The sequence below is a fragment of the Eupeodes corollae genome, chromosome 3 (genome assembly GCF_945859685.1).
Source record: "Eupeodes corollae chromosome 3, idEupCoro1.1, whole genome shotgun sequence".
In the NCBI taxonomy this organism is placed as follows: Eukaryota; Metazoa; Arthropoda; class Insecta; order Diptera; family Syrphidae; genus Eupeodes; species Eupeodes corollae.
The window spans coordinates 16,259,312-16,278,245 of record NC_079149.1 but is presented as its reverse complement, the minus strand read 5'-3'; the positions used below and the strand labels follow the sequence as shown (position 1 = coordinate 16,278,245).

Sequence of the window (18,934 nt, the reverse complement as noted above, 5' to 3'; positions counted from 1 at the left end):
TTTAAAATATAACTATTTCTCGAAGAGCGACAGTAGAAATTAAAACGATTTAATTTTAAATAAAAATCAATTAAATTCGTTCTTCCCTATTAAAAAACACTAGCTGGCAACCCTGCTCAAGACTAGTTTCTCCCAACAAAATCTGTCTGAACAATTTAAATCCCGTCGCGAATCAACTTCAAAAGATTGATTGTGGAAGTTAAAAATATTTTCGTTGAGTTATAGCAAGTAGCGAATTTATTTTAAAATAAACGTTAAGTTCAAGCGAATCAAATTTTATTGCAATCAGCGACAAAAATCCAATTTGACCAAAAGCACTTTCAGTGCATTGATCATGAAGCAAGATCTCCCGCGACGACGACGACGTTGACGATGTTGACAACAAAGTTCAATGGGTGATGATGTGTGGGCGAAATGAAGATCGATGCACTGAGAGCAAGTTGTAATCGAATAAGGTGTGTATACTATGGACCGAAATTGTGGATGAAAGCTTATGACTGCTGCAACAGGTAAGCGCGAATTTAAGATCGAATAGAGCGAAACGACGATAAATGAATGGTGTGGTGGTGGGTAGGCGGCGATTAAAAAGAATTTTGAATTTCGAAAGTGAGAGAAAGCTTATCCACTTTTAAATTATGTTGTGGATCGTGTATTTTTCTTGTGGATTATATCAAGTTTAATCCAATGAAAGCACTAACGAATGTGCAGCAAAATTACGAAATTAAAAGACTATTTGATGTTAAATGATTTGTAGATTTAATTTTGAATTTGTATTTTAAATAAATTTGCGATATGTTGTTCGATAAATATGTATATGTATGTAGAATATATTTATATATATGTAGTTTAAATATGTAGGTATTTAGTTTAAATATAAGCAATTTTTCTGTCCTTTTTATATCGAAGGTGCGTTTTTGTTTTAATTAGTTTAGGATAGACGTTTTATGTGTTTGATTTTTAGATTTTTGTCAAGCAGCAACGCACATTAGAATAAAATTGGACAAACGTACCTTGGTGGAAGATGTAATACTTATCTTCCACAATTTTTTTTTTTTTTTTTTTTTTTTTTTTTTTTGTAGCTTCTCTTATGGTTTCTTCCTTCTGGGGATGTTGCTGGGATTTTTCCTGGACTTTGCTTCTCGTTTGTCCTTGCAATTTTCACCTGCACCATGCACTCACGAAACCGAAACCGAAACCGAAGCGCGACGATAAAATGTTCAATGTCTTTTTATATGTATAGTTTTTAATGAAGTTTATAGTTTTTTAACACTCTTTTGTCTTTTGTCTATATATATATATAAATGGACGATTTTTCAAATAACACTAGTATAATGTCTTATACTGTTTTTTACGTGGATTTCGACTTTTTAACACGTTGGGCGCCAAAAAATGAACGATCAAATGAAACTGACCGTCAACCCGGGATCTCTATATGTGTTCTTTTCGATACAAAAGATAGATTAGATCCTGATTGATGCGTTAACTAATTAACGGTAGCGAAATATGCGAAATTGACAAGTCTTTATAGCGAGCGACGTTTAAAAGTAAAAGACAGTGATTTCCCAGTAGGGTTTAATACAAGAAGGAGCTTTTATTTCATTTATAAGCTTCTATTTATACACACATTTTTCAAGAGAGAAGTTACGTTAAATTTAAAAATACAATTTTTAGGGCGAATTCAAATGTAAAAATTATGGCGATTGGTATAATTTAGGCGCTTAATTTGAATGAAAATAAAAGCAAGTTTATAGTAATTGAATGGTTTAAGTACAAATACAAATTAAGATAGTTATTAATAGTAAATATTTTTTGATGATTTGATTGGCTCCAACACGCTTCTTGCTTTTCATTAGTGGACATATCTGCATTAATCCAAACTGGGCAGATTCTTGCTTCAAGCAAATTAAGAACTTCGCTTAAAACTTTTGAAACCGTAGGTTGGGAGAAACCTAGCTCAAAGTCATTTCCTACACTGTTTTGATAACTTCCACATCCGAGAAATCGTAGTGCGCACGCAAGTTTTAAAATTGGTGGAATTGCAGAAATTTGAGTCGTTTAAAATCCTGAACTTATCTGACTTAAAACATATTGAAATGCGTGTTTGCTAAGCCGAAAGTATAACACAAATCTATGAAAAAAAATTGTTAAATTTTATCAAAGTAATTGCTAATTTTATTACAAATTATCTGGTACTTCCAGTGGGTTGGAAGCATCTCTTAAACTTCTCCTCAATCTGCAGATCATGATTTTTTCTTCTTTATTTGTTACTTCTTCATTTTCATTCTCGAAAAACAGTTCAACGCTGCTAATCATCTTTATTTTTATTTACTTTTTTTTCACAAAAAACAATGTTCTTCAATCTGACTTTATAAATATTTATGACAATGAATGACATTTCACTTTCAGTTTTTAATGTTTTCAGTTTTGTTTTGAAAGAGGAACTACGGAGTTCGCCATTGGTAATACCACCAAACTTTTAATTCGCCAAAACATTCGACTTTAAGCGAATTTTCGACTCGCGAGTGATAATACGCCCCTTAATATCATTTTAAGAATAAGAATTTATTTATTTAAAATTTTTATTTTGAATCGATTTCGAATTTGTTTCAAGTGGATGTGAAATGCACAATCTAGTTTATAGTATAGGGCATTTAGGTTTTTTAAACATTCATAAAGAATATTCGATCTACAAAACAAAAAAATAGAAATACAATTTGAAAAGCGTTGTTTTCTCTCTTGACAAGTCGATCAAATAGTGGCAAAAGTTTAAAACACTTAACCCTCTATCTTTATTCTTTTTTAAGCTCAACGTATTTTGTTTAAAAAAAGGTAATACTTTGTTGTTTTTGAAATATTTTATTATTTTCTCTATATAGTTATTTTTGTTTGTTCGTTTTCGACACCATATATGACATGATTGTGAGTCTTAGTAGCTAAACATTAAAATAAAAATCTAATGTGCCTGCTTTAAAGAAATGTTAAAAGATTAAATGTGATTTATTTAATTTTGAATTTTTTTTAGACATTATTTAGTTTTTCATTTTCTTTTCATTTAAATATTAAAATACATATTTGTTTTGTTTTTTTACAGAACGCATAAATATGCGCATATATATGATACATATATAAATGTGAATGTATCTAATGTATATAATGTATGTTTATTATTTATATTTTATGTATAATATATAGAATATATATATATATAAATAGTGATTGATTATCTACAATTAGTTAACAAATTCTCGAGCAATTTAATTTCTGTTTGTGTGGTTTACCTACATTATGTAATGTATTAGGAGTACATTTAAAAATTTAAACTAATAAAAGCGAATTTAATATTTTTAAATTTGTCAGTATTTATATATATATGTGTGTATGTAATAAATTATTTCGATTGATTTTAATAATCTTTGATTTATGTTTTGTTTTTAGGTTTTTTTTTATTATAGTATCAAATATGACTGAAAATTCACATTCATTTTTATTGTATCATGAAATTTAAACTATTTTTTAATGTAAACTACTTTATTTCCATGATGCTTTTTTGATTATTAAGTTTAGCTAAAACGTTTGCTTGAAAATATTGAATATAAAGATTGGATGTAAATTTTAACTATAATTTTTTGTTCGAAATGTTTTTTTTTTCTTTATTTCAAGCAAACTTGTACTTTTTTTCTAATTGCTGGGAAAATGAGAAGCAAAGGGTTGGGATAATTTGAGATATTCATATTTAGTTTAATTTATTGGGGGATGGAAGAGGGGTTGATTAGTTTAAAGCATTTTTTGAAGATCAGGTTAAACACATTTCTAGCACAATCCTACAGTTTCCTTTTATTTATAAACACTACATACCTCAAATAGCGTAGAAATAATAATTTTTTAATTTATTCAAGCCTTGAATTTTTTTTTCAATATTCATTAATTTTAAACGAAAATCAAAATTATTTAATATTTCATTTGTTTTAATTTCAAAAATTAAAATATCTTCACAATTCTTTAGCACGCGATTTTCTCATTCGATCACCAAGTTACATACAAACATGCATCCATTAAATTATGTACATTATTTAACTTAAATTGCTAAACAAAAATATAAATGAAATATCAGTTTACTTTAACGGAATTGAAAATTGTCTAGTCTAAAAGCTCATAGCTAGTTTTTTGGTGTGGAAATTAAAATTTTAGCCAACACTGTTAAAGTCAAAATGTTATCGCATCAGAATCAGAAAAATATTTAAAAAATTAGTGGAATCATTAATTCAATTAAATGAAGATTAAGAAGTAGTTTGCTGTTGTTGGTAGTTGAATAAAAGAATTAATCATTACTGAAATGAAAACTTAAACAAATATTTACTCTTATCGTTGAATCCAATTAAAAATAATTGTAAAATCTTTTACAATCGTGGTCGAGAAACTTTCAACATACTTTATTTTATATAACATAGTTAGTGTTTGTAAGCCACAATTTTATTTAAAAAAACTCAATGAGGCTTACATTTACAACGACCTTCTAACTAACCGACGAACGGTCAAAAATAACTTAAAAAAAAAAATTAAATGCAATATTTGGAATTTTTGTTTGTTTGTCGAATTTCAAGAGAAGAGGAATTTTACAAAGAAAACATATCACAACCCTAATAACTTGTGTTCCATCAAATAATTTCATTCTGTATGAAGTTTTTGGATTATAAAGGACAATAATTTATTAAGCATGTTTTATAGCCACTTTAAAAACTTATCACCTCTTCGGTAGGATACTGCTACATTAATAGGTATACTTTATTATTTGTTGAATCAATATCAAACTATTTGCTATTTAAAAACTAAAATTAAGTTTTTGGGTTATTATTATTATTTTTGTTCAATAACATAATTTTATATTTGAAAAGCATAATAATAATAATAATAATAATTTAATTCAACGGTAATTAATATAAACAGCAGACTTCTAAAATCAATCTTCTTCTACTAAGCAAATTCTCGTCACAAATAGCAAACAATATATATTTTTGTATACATTTTTCTTTTTCTATTTTTTCGATTTAAATAACTTTTTTTTGAAACAAAAAAAAATATATATATTATATAATTACAGATAATTTAACAAGAACATTGTTTAAAGCATTATGGTTTTTTTGTTGTTTTTAATCTATCTTACACACACAGTCATACTAAATAATAATTTGAATTATTCAAAAGTTGTCCAATTATTCATACTGGCGGCGGCGGTAGCCGTTGCCTGTGGCATTCTATTCAAAGTTGAGCTACTCAATCCACTTGAAGTGCTGGGTTCGCTTGTAAAGGAAAACTGATCAAGACCATATTTGCGTAAGAGTTCGAAATCATCATCCCTGGCGTTGTTGGTGCCATTCATGTCCGATGGCAGGGTACTTCGATGTTGTGGTGTAAAGTAGGGATAGAGAGGATTGCTTACACCGGATATATTCGAGGCTGATGAAGCTGGAAGCGTTGTGGATTTTGTACTCTGGCCAGCAGGCGAAGCATGTGGCGGCGGTGGTGGTGCTAGAAAACGTGTTTTCAATGCCATCGTTGATGATGCTGTTGATGTTGGCAATGGTTTGGCATTTTGATTCAGTGGATCGAAGTCTTCCAGATCAAAACTTGTGCTACTGCTATCGTCCAGCGATATAAGATCATTCATCACAGCTGTGTGGCTGGCTGAATGGGTGATGGGATATCCTTGCCTTTGTTTCTATTCAGAATCAATAGTTTAAATAAAATCAGATTAATTATTTTGTTTAAATTAAAGATTCAGAAAAATAATAATAAATAGTAAATAAAAACATCAAGCATTTAAGGATTAGGAGAGGCTAAGGTCACAGAACATTTAGTACATAAGTAAATGCAAAATATCAAGATAAACTTAAAATTTAAATTATGAGTTCCAGATAAGAATTTTTAAGTAAGTTATTGAGACAGAGGAAATTTGTTTAAAATATAGAGAGAGACATAGAGGGAGATAGGCAGAGAAAAAGAGAGAGAGAGATAGACAGTTTTAAGGAAGCATGATGAGTAGGAGGAAAAAGTGTGTGCTTTTGAAATCGAGTTACATTATCGAGTTTTTACAAAGATTCAACCACACATCATGTTAATGCAACGAAACGGACCAAAGTAAAATATGATGACATGATTGGATTGTTATTGCGAATAAAATTTTGTTTTTCGTTTAAACATAAAATAAAAAGAAATATTAAGAACAAAAAAGAAACAGTTAAAATTTAACAATTTTGTGTGCAATATGCGATGATTTTGAATGTTTTTTTCAATGTATGTAGGTAAGTTGGAGTATGGAGAATTATTTCTTAGGAGAATATTTCATGCTTAACCAATTTTCAAGGAGTTGAAGATAATGTTACCCTTTATACAAAACAAGACAGCTATGGCCAAAATCTTATGAACGCTTAATACTTTTGTGCTTAACCATATTTTTTACTAACCAGAGCTAACACGTCATGAAAAAGCTTTTGATTTAGTATCTTATGAGTACAGAAACGATATGTACCATACACTACTGCGCACTTAAGGGCCTATTATTCAAGATAACTCAATTTGAAGACAACTACAAACAAAATTCGTATTATGGGAGACAACGGGCAGGTTCAGACAACATTAGAACTTCATTTGCAGTCAACTGCATTCTCTGAACGTAAATTTTGACCAAGGCAACTAGTTAGTTTTTCAACTGTCATAATCTTCAAACTTGGAACTTTACTTCACTAACCTCATCTTTCAGTTTATTGTACAAAAACTATCAAAAACATTATTGTCTACAAAACACTTCTCAGGCAAGATACAAATCTATCACGATTTGTATTTTGTATTGTAGAGAAATATTACTTATTTCTCTTCCAATTTGACATTTATGGAGTGATAAAGTTCAACTTTAAGTTGAATTAAAAAATATCATCAATTGTCATTGTGACATAAATTCAATTGACTTGATTGTTAGGGAGATTTTTTTGGACTAAATTTCCAGTCGACTTTCCAATAAAGTTTCCTTAATTGGAAGGCAATTTTTTGGCAGCTGGCCAATCAGATACTAGAAACTTGCCTTACTTTCAATTCCTTTATGTCGCCTGACCATGCCCAACTTTTTCTAGTTGAGTTGACCAAATACATTGCCTACTTTTATGTGATTGTTTTTGTCAAAATCAGCTGTGTAAAGTAAAATACGTACATAGGTATTTCAAAGTTTTGTTTTTAGTGCAAAATTTTATAAAAGAGACAAAATAATACAAAATGGAGAGTTCTATTGATTTGTTTCTTGTAAATTAGGAAGAAGAAAATCCCCTCAATGTTGCGCTGCTGGTGAGAAAAAATATTCGAGATCACTAAAATCCATTGGAACTTCCAAACAAAAATTATAATTTGTAAACAAATTCTTTGATGAGAAGTGTTGATTTAATGTCTTCGTTTTGTTGCAGACTTATAAGATATTTTAGACTTAACGAAGACGCATTTATTTATGTGCTAAACGAAACCAAAGATTATTTGAAACAATCACAGCATTCGGCCGCAATCCCACAAATTCTCAAGCTCTGCACTACGTTTCATGGTGGTAGAAGGAAGTTACCAAAAGTGCAGTGGTAATGATTTTAATTTAGGACTTGCTCAGCCAGCAGTTTCGGCAGTATTAAAAGAAGTGCTAGATTTAGTAGAAGAACGTATCTGTCCACAATGGATTAAGGCTCATATGACAAATGACGAGATGAATTTATAGAAGATTAATTTTTACCAGAAAACCAGATTTACTTGAGTATAAGGATGCATCGATGTTCTAATCATAGAACCAACAAAAATAATCTTCAACATCTCTCTTTAAATAGAAAAGGTTACTATAATCTCAATGTCATGATTATAAGTGTATATCCCATCTTTAGAAATATTTTTATAAGAACATTTATGATCGACAGGTTTGTGACTACAAAATTTATGTGCGTTCCATAGATTCCAGATATTACGGTGCTAATCACGATTCATTCGTTGATAATTTAAGTGAACGTAAGGGAATGTTTAATGAATTGGATGAGAACACTTTTGTTTTGGGAGATGCTGGATATCCTTTAGAGAAAGTGAGAGTCCAAAATCATGTTTCACGAAACATTATTGAAAAAACGAACGAATTGGCGTGATCAAAAGTAAATTCAGGTGCCTTCTATCTGCTCGAGGACTGCATTACAGACTTGAAAGAGCTGCGAAATTTGTCAATGCAAGTTGTGGCTTACATAACATAAGTCAACATTTTAAAGTATTATATCAATTCAAATGATCATGATGTCAATGATTTTGTCCATGGAGTTACTGAATCAGGAGCAAGAGAAATCAGAAACAACATAATGAATTAATTTTAGTTAACGTATTTTTAATTTACATACAAATTTTTGTAAATATCAGTTGGTGAATTTTGACAACAATCACAACAGAGAGACAACTCAACGTGGCTTACATAATACCCCGAACACACCTAAAAAGTCAACCATTTTTTAGTTGACTACTGGTTGACTTGTGACAGTCAACTAGATGTGATGGTAATACCGATTGCCGGGTTACAACTCAACTTTTAGTTGCCTTACATAATAGGCCCATTAATTTAAAGAGATTAATAATAATGCTTATCGGTATAATAGGGACACTTGAAGAAAAATCTCATAAAATAGACTATATTGGTTAAAAGACAAAATTGTTGGTAGAATTTTTAATCTGGTATCGATTTTACAATTAGTGAAACTCTTTCCACTAAACACGTCTTGTGTTTGTGTTCATAATAATAATGAAAATAGTAGAGACATATTTTTAAGTAAGATTGTGAATAAAGACCTAAATTTTGTAACAATGTTTTGCTGGTCATACAAATGGAAAAAATCTAAGGAAAATATCGATTTAAATAAAGAACTTTTAAAGACATAACAACTTTAATAAAAATACCTAAAACGAATCTATTTTTGTCATCAAAAAATTGCAGCTAGATGTTGACACCCAGCTCAATCTTATAACGGTTCTACGACGAACACTTCGACCTAACTTTTATCATAAGATTCCTGTTGTAATAAAATGGAAAGACCTTAAAATGTAACTAAATTTCTTACAAATAAAAGGTCTGAATCACGTAACTTATACTACAGTTCATGTCGGATTGAATTTCTATAAATTTTTGAATTAAATTTTGGAAAAGATCGTCAACTTAAAAAACTAATAATTCGAAAACAACAATTTAAGTAATTATGTTCTCGAGACAAATCAGTGGAAGGATTCGTTTCACTTTTGAACATAAAAGTATCAGGAGGGTCATTCCGTAAAACGATAATCGTTAGACGATATCGTTTAGACGATAGTCTCACTTCACGTAAGACGATAATCGTCAAAGTGATATCGTCAAAACGATAGCATTTGCACGATAGCTAAGTAGGTATCGTCTGCTATTAATTTCCATTGATAACTAAGCAAATTGAAGTAAAAAAGTTTCGGTGTAGTTTAGTTTTTTGTTAGCATTTTTTTTTATATATTTAACCTTTGGGCGGAGGAAAATTGGTATATTCGAAGGGCAACAATTTTAGTATCGCTCTTGCACAAAGCACTAATCCAAAGAAGTTTTGGAAACAACAAATATTTTTGAAGCCAAGTAATGTTCTCTGTGGATAAAATGGAGTCTTCACTTTCTTCCCTGGCACAAAATTGGGATTATTACTGCAGCTGAACAAAATTTTTGATATTATAGTTTATTCTTCGGTGGCAAAAAAATAAAACACAAAAAGTGACAATAACAATAAACATCACAAAATAGTTGGCATGTTTATTAACAATACATATTTTATAAATTTTCAAATTTTTCCATAGAGAAAAACCAAGTTTAATAACATTTTCAAGTTATTGAACAAGCTTATCTTTCGTTGAGTTCATTTTGAATATACTCAACGAACTTATACTGAACACGATTGAACGAGACGATAGTGATAAAGTTACGTGAAGCAAATTATTGACGATATCGTTAATGATAATCGTTTTGACAATTATCGTTTTAAAAATTACGGAATGACTACTCAGGTGTTCAAGGAAATGAATTCCTGTCCAGAAAATAGAACGCACAATAACAATGCAGGGAAAAACTGCACCAACAATATCTTGAAGTATTTTATAAGATAGTAGTGCATAATGGAGACATACATATTTATAAGTGTGCTTGAGAAAGTAGACAAAGTTTTGCAACAATGAAGAACACTTTTTGTATAAGAACATCTAAACCTTTAATCTTTTTATGCAATTAACATCTTTTTATGAAAACAATTGTCGCATTCACAAAGCTAGTGGCTACGTAGTCAAGGGATTCTGATTGGCTTAATCTAACTACAAAAGTAGTTGAAATTTCCCTTCCGACGTAATGTACAAATTTCGGCTACAAAATTAGTGCACACTGATTTTGACGTTTCACAATCAGCTGCTCGGTAAGGACACAAGAATTCAAATTGAAATGAATGGGCCAGTGGCGATTCCTCTCAGTTGGCTAGGTTGGCTGCGCCAACCCTAACATTTCAGCTTAAATAGACACACAAATTATTTCTATAAAGATTGAATGCATAAAACAAAAAAACATAACTTCCCAATGTGCTTAAATCATTATAAAACCAGCAAAACCTATATAAATAGAGCCATTTACTGCAACCCGTACGTGCTATATTAATCCCATACAAAGTTACTTTTTAATGTTTTTAATTTCAGTCTAGAGTTGGCGATACAATTTGTCGCCATCAAATGACATTCAAAACTATATTATTATTCCCGATGTGCCGATATGCTATCTCATTCTATCTTTAAGAACAGACCAAAAAAATATTCACAAAAGTTGGCGCTACTAATATGCGCCAACGCAACAAGTAGAAAAATGCGAGAAGAAAATGTGTGTTTCTGCTTGGTCGTTTGTAGCGAGACAGTCTCAGTGCGAAAATCATAAAAACTAGGCATGCTGCTAGGTTGCCAGAGTCCAAATTACATCCTTTTTTTAGTGCGATATAGGCTTATAAAAATCTGGCAAGCCTGAACCTGTGGAGAAAAACATAAGAAAACAATGCATTGGGACTGTAGCTGTGGGATATGGTTTTCTCTATTTGGGTAGAAAAACCCGAGAAAAAAATTGATGGTGTGTGCTTACTGCTTACTGCTTGGTCGTTTAACCTAAACCTAATTTTCAGTTAATGAATGTTCTGTTTGAATGAATTTATCTTGAAACTTAATTGTAGTTTTCTTTTCAGTGGCGGAATTATTTAACTGTCATAAATTAAATTATACGTATTAACATTTTCGGTACATTTCTCAATATTTACAAGCATTTTAAAGGCAAAAAAAGTGGTCAATGAATCTGTTTAATTTTATTTTTTTCATTTTTTTTTTGATAGTACGTTATTTAAAAGTTCTTATTAGCGTGGCGATTTAATGTGGCAGTACTTTATAGGCGAATTTGAACTTTCCTTTTAAATTTATTATCAAAAACTTTTTTCTTAAAATAAATAAGCTTTATAGGTATAGATAAAACCTACGTGTTTTAAAACATAATTCAATTGTTACAAAAAAATGGGTGTCAATGTGTTTCATGTAAGTTTTTTAACATATACAATTTAGTCCAGCAAAATAAGGGTTCTTATATTAATAAAAAAAAATGTATAGGTACCTACCAACCGAGCATAGATTTCATAATTTTATTTCGATGATTCTTTTTACTTTTGATAACCTACACTACATAGGTACATAGATACAGTGCGATTTTCATACAAATAATCTATCCAAAACGATGTGTATGGGCGGGTGGGGTATGTGTTAGTAGCGTAGGGCTGTATTTTTCTTTGGGGTTATGCAATCTTGTACATTACTGCTCTAAAATAAGAAAATATCATTTGATCTTGCTGGGTTTCACAGATTATTCGGCATAGATAGTCCAGTCAACGAAATAATTTTGCTTGCAAGAAATAATGTTCTCTTGGTTATTTTTGTATATGCTAAGCGTTACCTCCAGGTATGCATAACATTCCTAAACTCTTCAGCCCAGGGGCCGGAAACTGGACCTAAGAGTGGGGTAAATGTCGCCCTTTTTAACTTGTTGTAAATGCTTGTTAAACGAATCATATGAGTGGAAAAGTTAAAAGCAAGTTACTAGCAAATTAAATTGCCTTTAAAAAGGATATTTTTATATTTTAGCTAGAATCATTTATAAGGGAGATGCGGGAAGTAGAAATGTCAATAAATCTGAAAAAACATGTTAAGGGTATCTACATAACCTTTTTTATAGGAAATTTATTTTACTCTAATTTTGTAATTTAATCTTTTCAGCTCAATGTGCAAATATTCACAAAAATATAAAAAGAGGTATATCAAACCCCCCTCCTGTACTAAGCTCGTGGCCCTTGACTTTTGGTATGTTATACCTGTGACATTTAGAACACTATTTTTTGGCTTGTCGTTGACTGGACTATTAGAAAGTGAAGCCTAAGCGGGAACACAGAAAACCACCATTTTAAGGCTATTGAACATTAAAACAACTGTATTTTACTATGTATTGTAAAGAAAAAACATTTGTTTTTTTTTTACCTATGCAAAAGCTAGGGGGTAATCTCTGAGTTTCTGAATGTACCTATTCTTAAAATTCTCTCGCTATTTAAAAGCCACAATGTCCACGCTTAGATACAAATATGCTTAAGAGCGTCCTTTTTCTCACACATAGAACAAAAGAACATCAAAAAAGAATATCTTGGACACTTGCCTATTTGCAAGGACATTTCTCATGTTTTATTTTTATATTTCTAAATCTTAAGAAGAAAAATGGATTTTGCTACAGCTGAAGAACATTTACGGAAAAACTATTAATAATTAAAATTTGCGTCCTTGTCCTAAATCGGGGAGTTTAAAAACAACGTATAAAGACTCTAAAAGAGAGTGTATACGAAGTTTTAATATACAACTCAATATTCACTTTATCCGTGGTTAGCAGGGTGTGAAAACAAAATTGCACTGTTCTGTTGGCCTTGTTTACTTTTTTCCTCTCTTTGAATCGAGGAAACTACGAGTATGTTGAAACTCTCAACCTGTTGAAACGTAACGACTCTATCATAGCTCAACACTTTGAAACTGCTACAGTTTTTAAAGGAACATCAATGGCGATTCAGAATGATTAAATCAAAGCGGTTGGAGAGGTACTCAGTTCAGCTCAAATATAACGAAACAATTACAGCAAGCAACATTTGTTGCCATAATGCTCGATGAGTCATCTGACATCTAAGATAAAAGTAATGCGAGACGGGTTTGATCAATTTTGGCAGTATACCATCGAAATTCTTCCATTAAACGCTGAAAAAGGAGCGGTTCCAAACGAAGATTTGTGTTCAAACGAAATTAAATCCAAGAAATTATTTTTCGAAGTAATTGACAACCTAAGCATGCAGGTTTCAGAGAGATTTTCATCTTTTGAAAAATTGAAGTTTTTCAATCTGATGAACGGCAAAAAAATATTAGAATATCGCCAAAATCAATATTTTCCTGATGATTTGATAACAAAACTGATTGAATTCTACCCAGAAAAATTTGAATTCAGTTAACTGATAAATGAATTGACCGTATTATATGCCAACTATACCGAAATTAAACTGCCGGAAAATACATCAACAACAGCGAAAACTTTGAATCCATATGACGTTCTTCTCTGGTTGGAGTCCAAAAATATTTCTGGAAGCTTTGAACAAGTTTATTCACTTTCAAAACTTATCTATACCATTCCAGCTACAACCGCTTCAGTCGAACGTATTTTTTCTGCGTTGAAAAGAATAAAGATGTATCTTAGAAGCACACAAGGCCAGGAAAGATTGAGCAACTTAGCTCTTATTTCAATAGAAAAACAAATTTTGTCAGAGTTAAGAAAAAATGAAAGCTTTTATGAGCAAGTTCTTGAAAAATTTTTGAAAATAGAGCAACGACTTGATTTTTTATATAAATAAATAAGTTTTTAATCAAAATAAAAATAACTTAAAAAATAAATAAAATTGTTTGTTTTTATTACGTTTAGCTTTGATCAAAGTAGCCAACCCAGAACTGAAGACCAGGAACCGCCACTGGAATGGGCAGGTTTAGACAACATAAGGGACTTCATTTGCAGTCAACTGCATTTCTTGAACGTACAGTTTGACCAAGTCAGTTAGGTAGTTTTTCAAGTGTCATAAACTTTAAACTCAAAACTTTACTTCCCTAACTTCTACCTTCAGTTTATACGGTAAAAGGAAAAACTATGAAATACATTATTGTCTACAAAACACTCCTCAATCAAACTACAAGTCCATCCCATATTACTTACATATTTCTTTTCCAATTTGACGAGAATCCCTTTTACACAAAATATTAAATGAAATTGTGCGAAAAATAAATAAATCGTAGAGGAATAAAGTTCCACTTTCAGTTAATTAAAAAAAATGATCGATTGACATTTACATAAGTTTACCTGTCTTGAAGTGAGGGAGATTTTTCTTGACTACCTTTCCAGTCAAGTTTCCAATAAAGTTGCCTTAATTGGAAAGCAATTTTTGGCAGCTGGCCAATCAGATGCTAGAAACTTGCCTTTCTTTCAAGTCTCTTATGTCGCCTGAATCTGCCCAATCTTTCGGTATTTAAATACAAATATAAATCAATTATATCTTCTATTTGGTTTTATTGAATTTAAAGTTCTGAAAGCACATATATTCCTGATTTTATATTGTATTTGCTTTAATATTACAGTTCCGAATTGACTAGCTTTGTAGTGCAATTTTGCATTTAGTCTTTGAGTCTTTTAGGGGCCAGGTATAGCTAACTATGATTTTCCCATAGTGAAACCAATCATTGGAATTTGATTGGCAGGTCGTTTATAGCGATTTTAAAAATGTCTATCATTGAAAAACATTTCCTGACTAAAATGCACCGAGAAATGTTGAGGGACCAGTTATAGCTATCATTAGGCAGGTTCAGACAACATAAGGGACTTCATTTGCAGCAAATGCTTTCTTTAAACGCACATGCTAAAAAACTCCAATAATTGCTTTCAATATTGAAAACCAATCATAGCTTTATTTCTTTTCGCAATGAGAAGTAAAAACATTCAACATTTGGTTTTTGTAGATCGAGATTAAAAAGAAATTGATTTTTTTTCCCATGGAAAATCCAATTATTTGTTAGGGAGATTTTTCTTGGCTAACGTTCCAATAAGTTGGCTTAATTGGAAGAACATTTTTCGGCAGCTGACTAATCACATACTAGAAACTTGTTTTATCGTCACGTCCCTTATGTCGTCTGAACCTGCTCAAGATTAGTAAATGTCCGAAGAAACCAGAAGATATGACCTAAAACCATCAAGGTGCAGAATTGGCTTTGCTAGCAATTTAATGTCTTAAATCTTGAATTAATGAAGGAAAAAAAATAAAATACTAAAACTAACGTCTTTCATGTGTCCATCAAAAAATATAAATTATTAATAAACTAAATCTTAAATAAAATCAATATACACCCATAGAAAATCATTTCGGGAACGCATCCTAATGTACAATCTTCAACAACAACAAGTCCAAAATGTAATTGAAAAACTTAAGGTATTTAACCCCGGTCATTACCTAATACACCTTTTTTTTATACAAAATCTAGGTTTAGAAAGTCTACTAAAAGATTATTTATTTTTAACTATAAAAATGTAAAAATTGTTTGTCTACATATTATTTCAGTGAACATATCGATAATCGATAAAAATAATTTTAAGTAAATGCACCCAATCGCACAGTGGGACGACTCATAGCAATAAATAAAAAAATAAAATGTTATAGCGGTACTTTTGAGTGATTGGTAAGTCATCACAAATATTTATAGGTTCTAACTGCATCAAAATTTTTTGCATTGACCAATTAGTGCAAAAGTTATACGGAGACAAAGAAGGTCAAGTTTATTTTTTTTTTGTGGTGAAAAAATCAAGTGGTTTAAAATTCAATTTTGTTTTGCTCGTAACATTTTTTGTGCGCTGATAAATTAATTCAATTATGGATAATAACACTGTTCAAGGTATTTTAATTAATATTAAACAATAGAAACATCTTTTATTTTTGTTCTATTTTTTTTATTCGTAATTTTCCAAGTGAGGGTGGAAGTTAAAAAAAAAAAAAAAAATGACTTTGATTAAGCTTTTCTTTTTTAGGCCTAAAAGGCCCTCTGAGGTTTTTATGGTTTTGTACTCAGTAAAGTGTCCTTTAAGTGAATCAAGAAAAAAATCTTGCTACAATTTTGCTCCAAGTACTTAAAATCACGTTTTTTAGGTTCAACTCCCTGTATCAAAAATGCTGACATTTTTGAAACGTGGCTGGATAGTGATAGAACCAGGAAATTTGACAATGTTTGTCAACAAATTCAGAAACTTCTTGGCTTAAAAGAGCCAATGGAAGAGTTGGACAGGCAAATTAAGGAAGTTGCTAAATTTTATTGCCTCAAGGTAAAGCAGAAGTGGGAGCAGTCTTGTAGAAGACTTAATCGGTTCATGACCGCTAATGAAACATGGCTTAATTCCAATCTGAGTTTACCTAAAGCTTTACTTGATTGCGTAAGTGATAAAATCCTATTTGATCCAATAATTTCAAAAAAAACTTCAAAAAGCATACTGAACATTGTGAAAGAAAATGAAAAGGCACATGAAAATACAAGCCAATCTTTTAATCTTGTTTGTAAGTGGGGCTTTGATGGCAGCTCCGGACACAGCAACTACAAACAAACTTTTGAAAATGCTCGAACCGATACAGATAGCTTTTTATTTGTTACAGCTCTAGTGCCACTTAAATTATTGGATTCTGTAGATGGCAAAGAAATTTGGGTGAATTCTCGTCCAGGCTCGACCCTTTTCTGCAGGCCAATAAAATTAATCTTTGCAAAAGAAAATAGCGCGCTTGTTAGATCTGAGCAAAGTAAAATGGAAAAGGCTATTTCAGAACTTGAAAACTTTGAAACCTTAATTGATAACAAACATATTTCGGTTTCCTTTAAAATGTTGTTGACAATGCTTGATGGAAGTGCCATAAATGCATTGAGTGGAGCAAATGCAGCTCAAAACTGTTGTGGAGCAAAACCCTCTCAAATGAACTTGTCTTCAATTGCAGAACGAGCGCCAAATGCCCAAAATTACAAATACGGCCTATCTTCTCTTCATTCCTGGATAAGATGCTTTGAGTGTTTGCTGCACATCTCGTACAGATTACCAATTCAAACTTGGGCAGTTCGTGGCAAAGAAAATAAATTGATATTTGATGAGAGGAAAAAGAAGATTCAAGAAAATTTCAGGGAAAAAATGGGGCTCCTTGTCGACATTCCAAAGCCTAGATATGGAACAACCAATGACGGAAATACTGCGAGAAGGTTTTTCTCAAACCCAAGGCTTAGTTTTGAAATTACTGGTGTGGACAAAGACCTGATTTTTAATTTTGGAATTATTCTTCGAACAGTTGCATCTGGTCGTCAGATAAACATGGACAATTTTGTTAAGCTGTTGGAAGAAACAAAAAGCATATACTTAACAAAATACAGTTGGTATTACATGCCAAGCAGCGTGCACAAGCTTCTTATTCATGCAAAGGACATAATAAGCTTCTTCGAATTACCAATTGGCGTTCTTTCCGAAGAAGCCTTAGAAGCAAACCATAAGGAAATCAGAAAAGCTAGACTTGATCACACTAGAAAAACGAAGAGAAATCATACAATGAGTGATTTAATTAATCATTTACTGATTTCATCTGATCCGCAGCTTTCGAATTTGCGGTCAAAAAATTGCAATATATCAAAATATGACCAAGATATATTCCCATATTTATCATTAGATGAAACAAATATAAGTTTTCTCGATGAATCTAACCCGGAAGACTTAAATTATATATCCGAAACCGACACCGAATAATAAGTATTGTATATATGTATATAATAAGTTTAGAAATAGTTTTTTTTTTATTTTCGTATTCAAATGAAATTGTTATTTATTGTTCCATTCAAGAAATTTAATTATTTGTTATTAAAAGAATATATAAAATTAATAATAAAATGAAAATCCTAAAAAAAAAGTTCGCTGCTCAACTCTTTTGATGAAATTAACTTTAATTTCATTGCTAAAACTTTTCCATTTACTTGGTTTTCATGTTTAATTCATAGATTTAGGTCTAAAAAGACGTCCCAATGCAACTTTACGTGATTTCAATAACTTAAACAAAAGATATGATTTTTGCCGATTTCCCCATACATTCGTCCCACTGTGAATCGGTGTCAAACGTCAGTCGAGTAAGAGAACAATAACAAAGCCGGCTGTCAGAGTATTTAACGTCAAATAAATTATATCTTAATGGTAGATACCTTTCTATTCATTATTCATAGAGCGTACATCAATAGTCTGTCAATTCGTGAACGTATTTAATACAATTATTGATGAAATTCTTTTTACTACACGAAATAACAAAGTTACCTCAAATATTTTCCTGTTGACAAAGTCAGATCGCATTGAAGATGGCCACTGTATAATCAAAGGGCGTTCTTATTTGAAATCGTCATTTCGTGAACGGTCATTTCGGGAACGTTCCCGAACATGATTTGACGTATTTTACTTGTAGAAGATTTTGTATGTATAAAAAAAAATTAATTAGTCATGGCAAAAGGAAAAAAGAAGTTTGATCTTGAAAATGAAGTCAAAACGGCGGACGGTAACAGACATTTTTAAGTTGTTAGAATGCTCCAGGAAGCTGGTTTATAATGCCCTTCGTCATTTCAAAATGTTTGGAGTGATTGAAAACGTTAAACAAAACCCCCGGACCAGAAAGACAACTACAAATGAAGATAGAATTATTTATAGGTTATCGACCAAGGATACCATTAAGAGGGTGAAACACGGTGGAGGCAA

The 18,934-nt window shown here is 31.0% G+C and overlaps 1 protein-coding gene across 4 annotated transcripts in view; it reads right to left on the bottom strand.

The window, feature by feature from the left end:
• Nucleotides 1–5,044: 5,044 nt before the first annotated feature.
• Nucleotides 5,045–18,934, bottom strand: part of LOC129952932 (DENN domain-containing protein 1B) — a 47,393-nt gene continuing 33,503 nt past the window's right edge. For all 4 annotated transcript variants that reach the window (XM_056065909.1, XM_056065911.1, XM_056065910.1 and 1 more), the window contains one exon: nt 5,045–5,716. In XM_056065909.1, the coding sequence (XP_055921884.1) occupies nt 5,192–5,716 (525 nt within the window). In that variant the 3' untranslated portion in view covers nt 5,045–5,191. The remainder of the gene's footprint in view (nt 5,717–18,934) is intronic.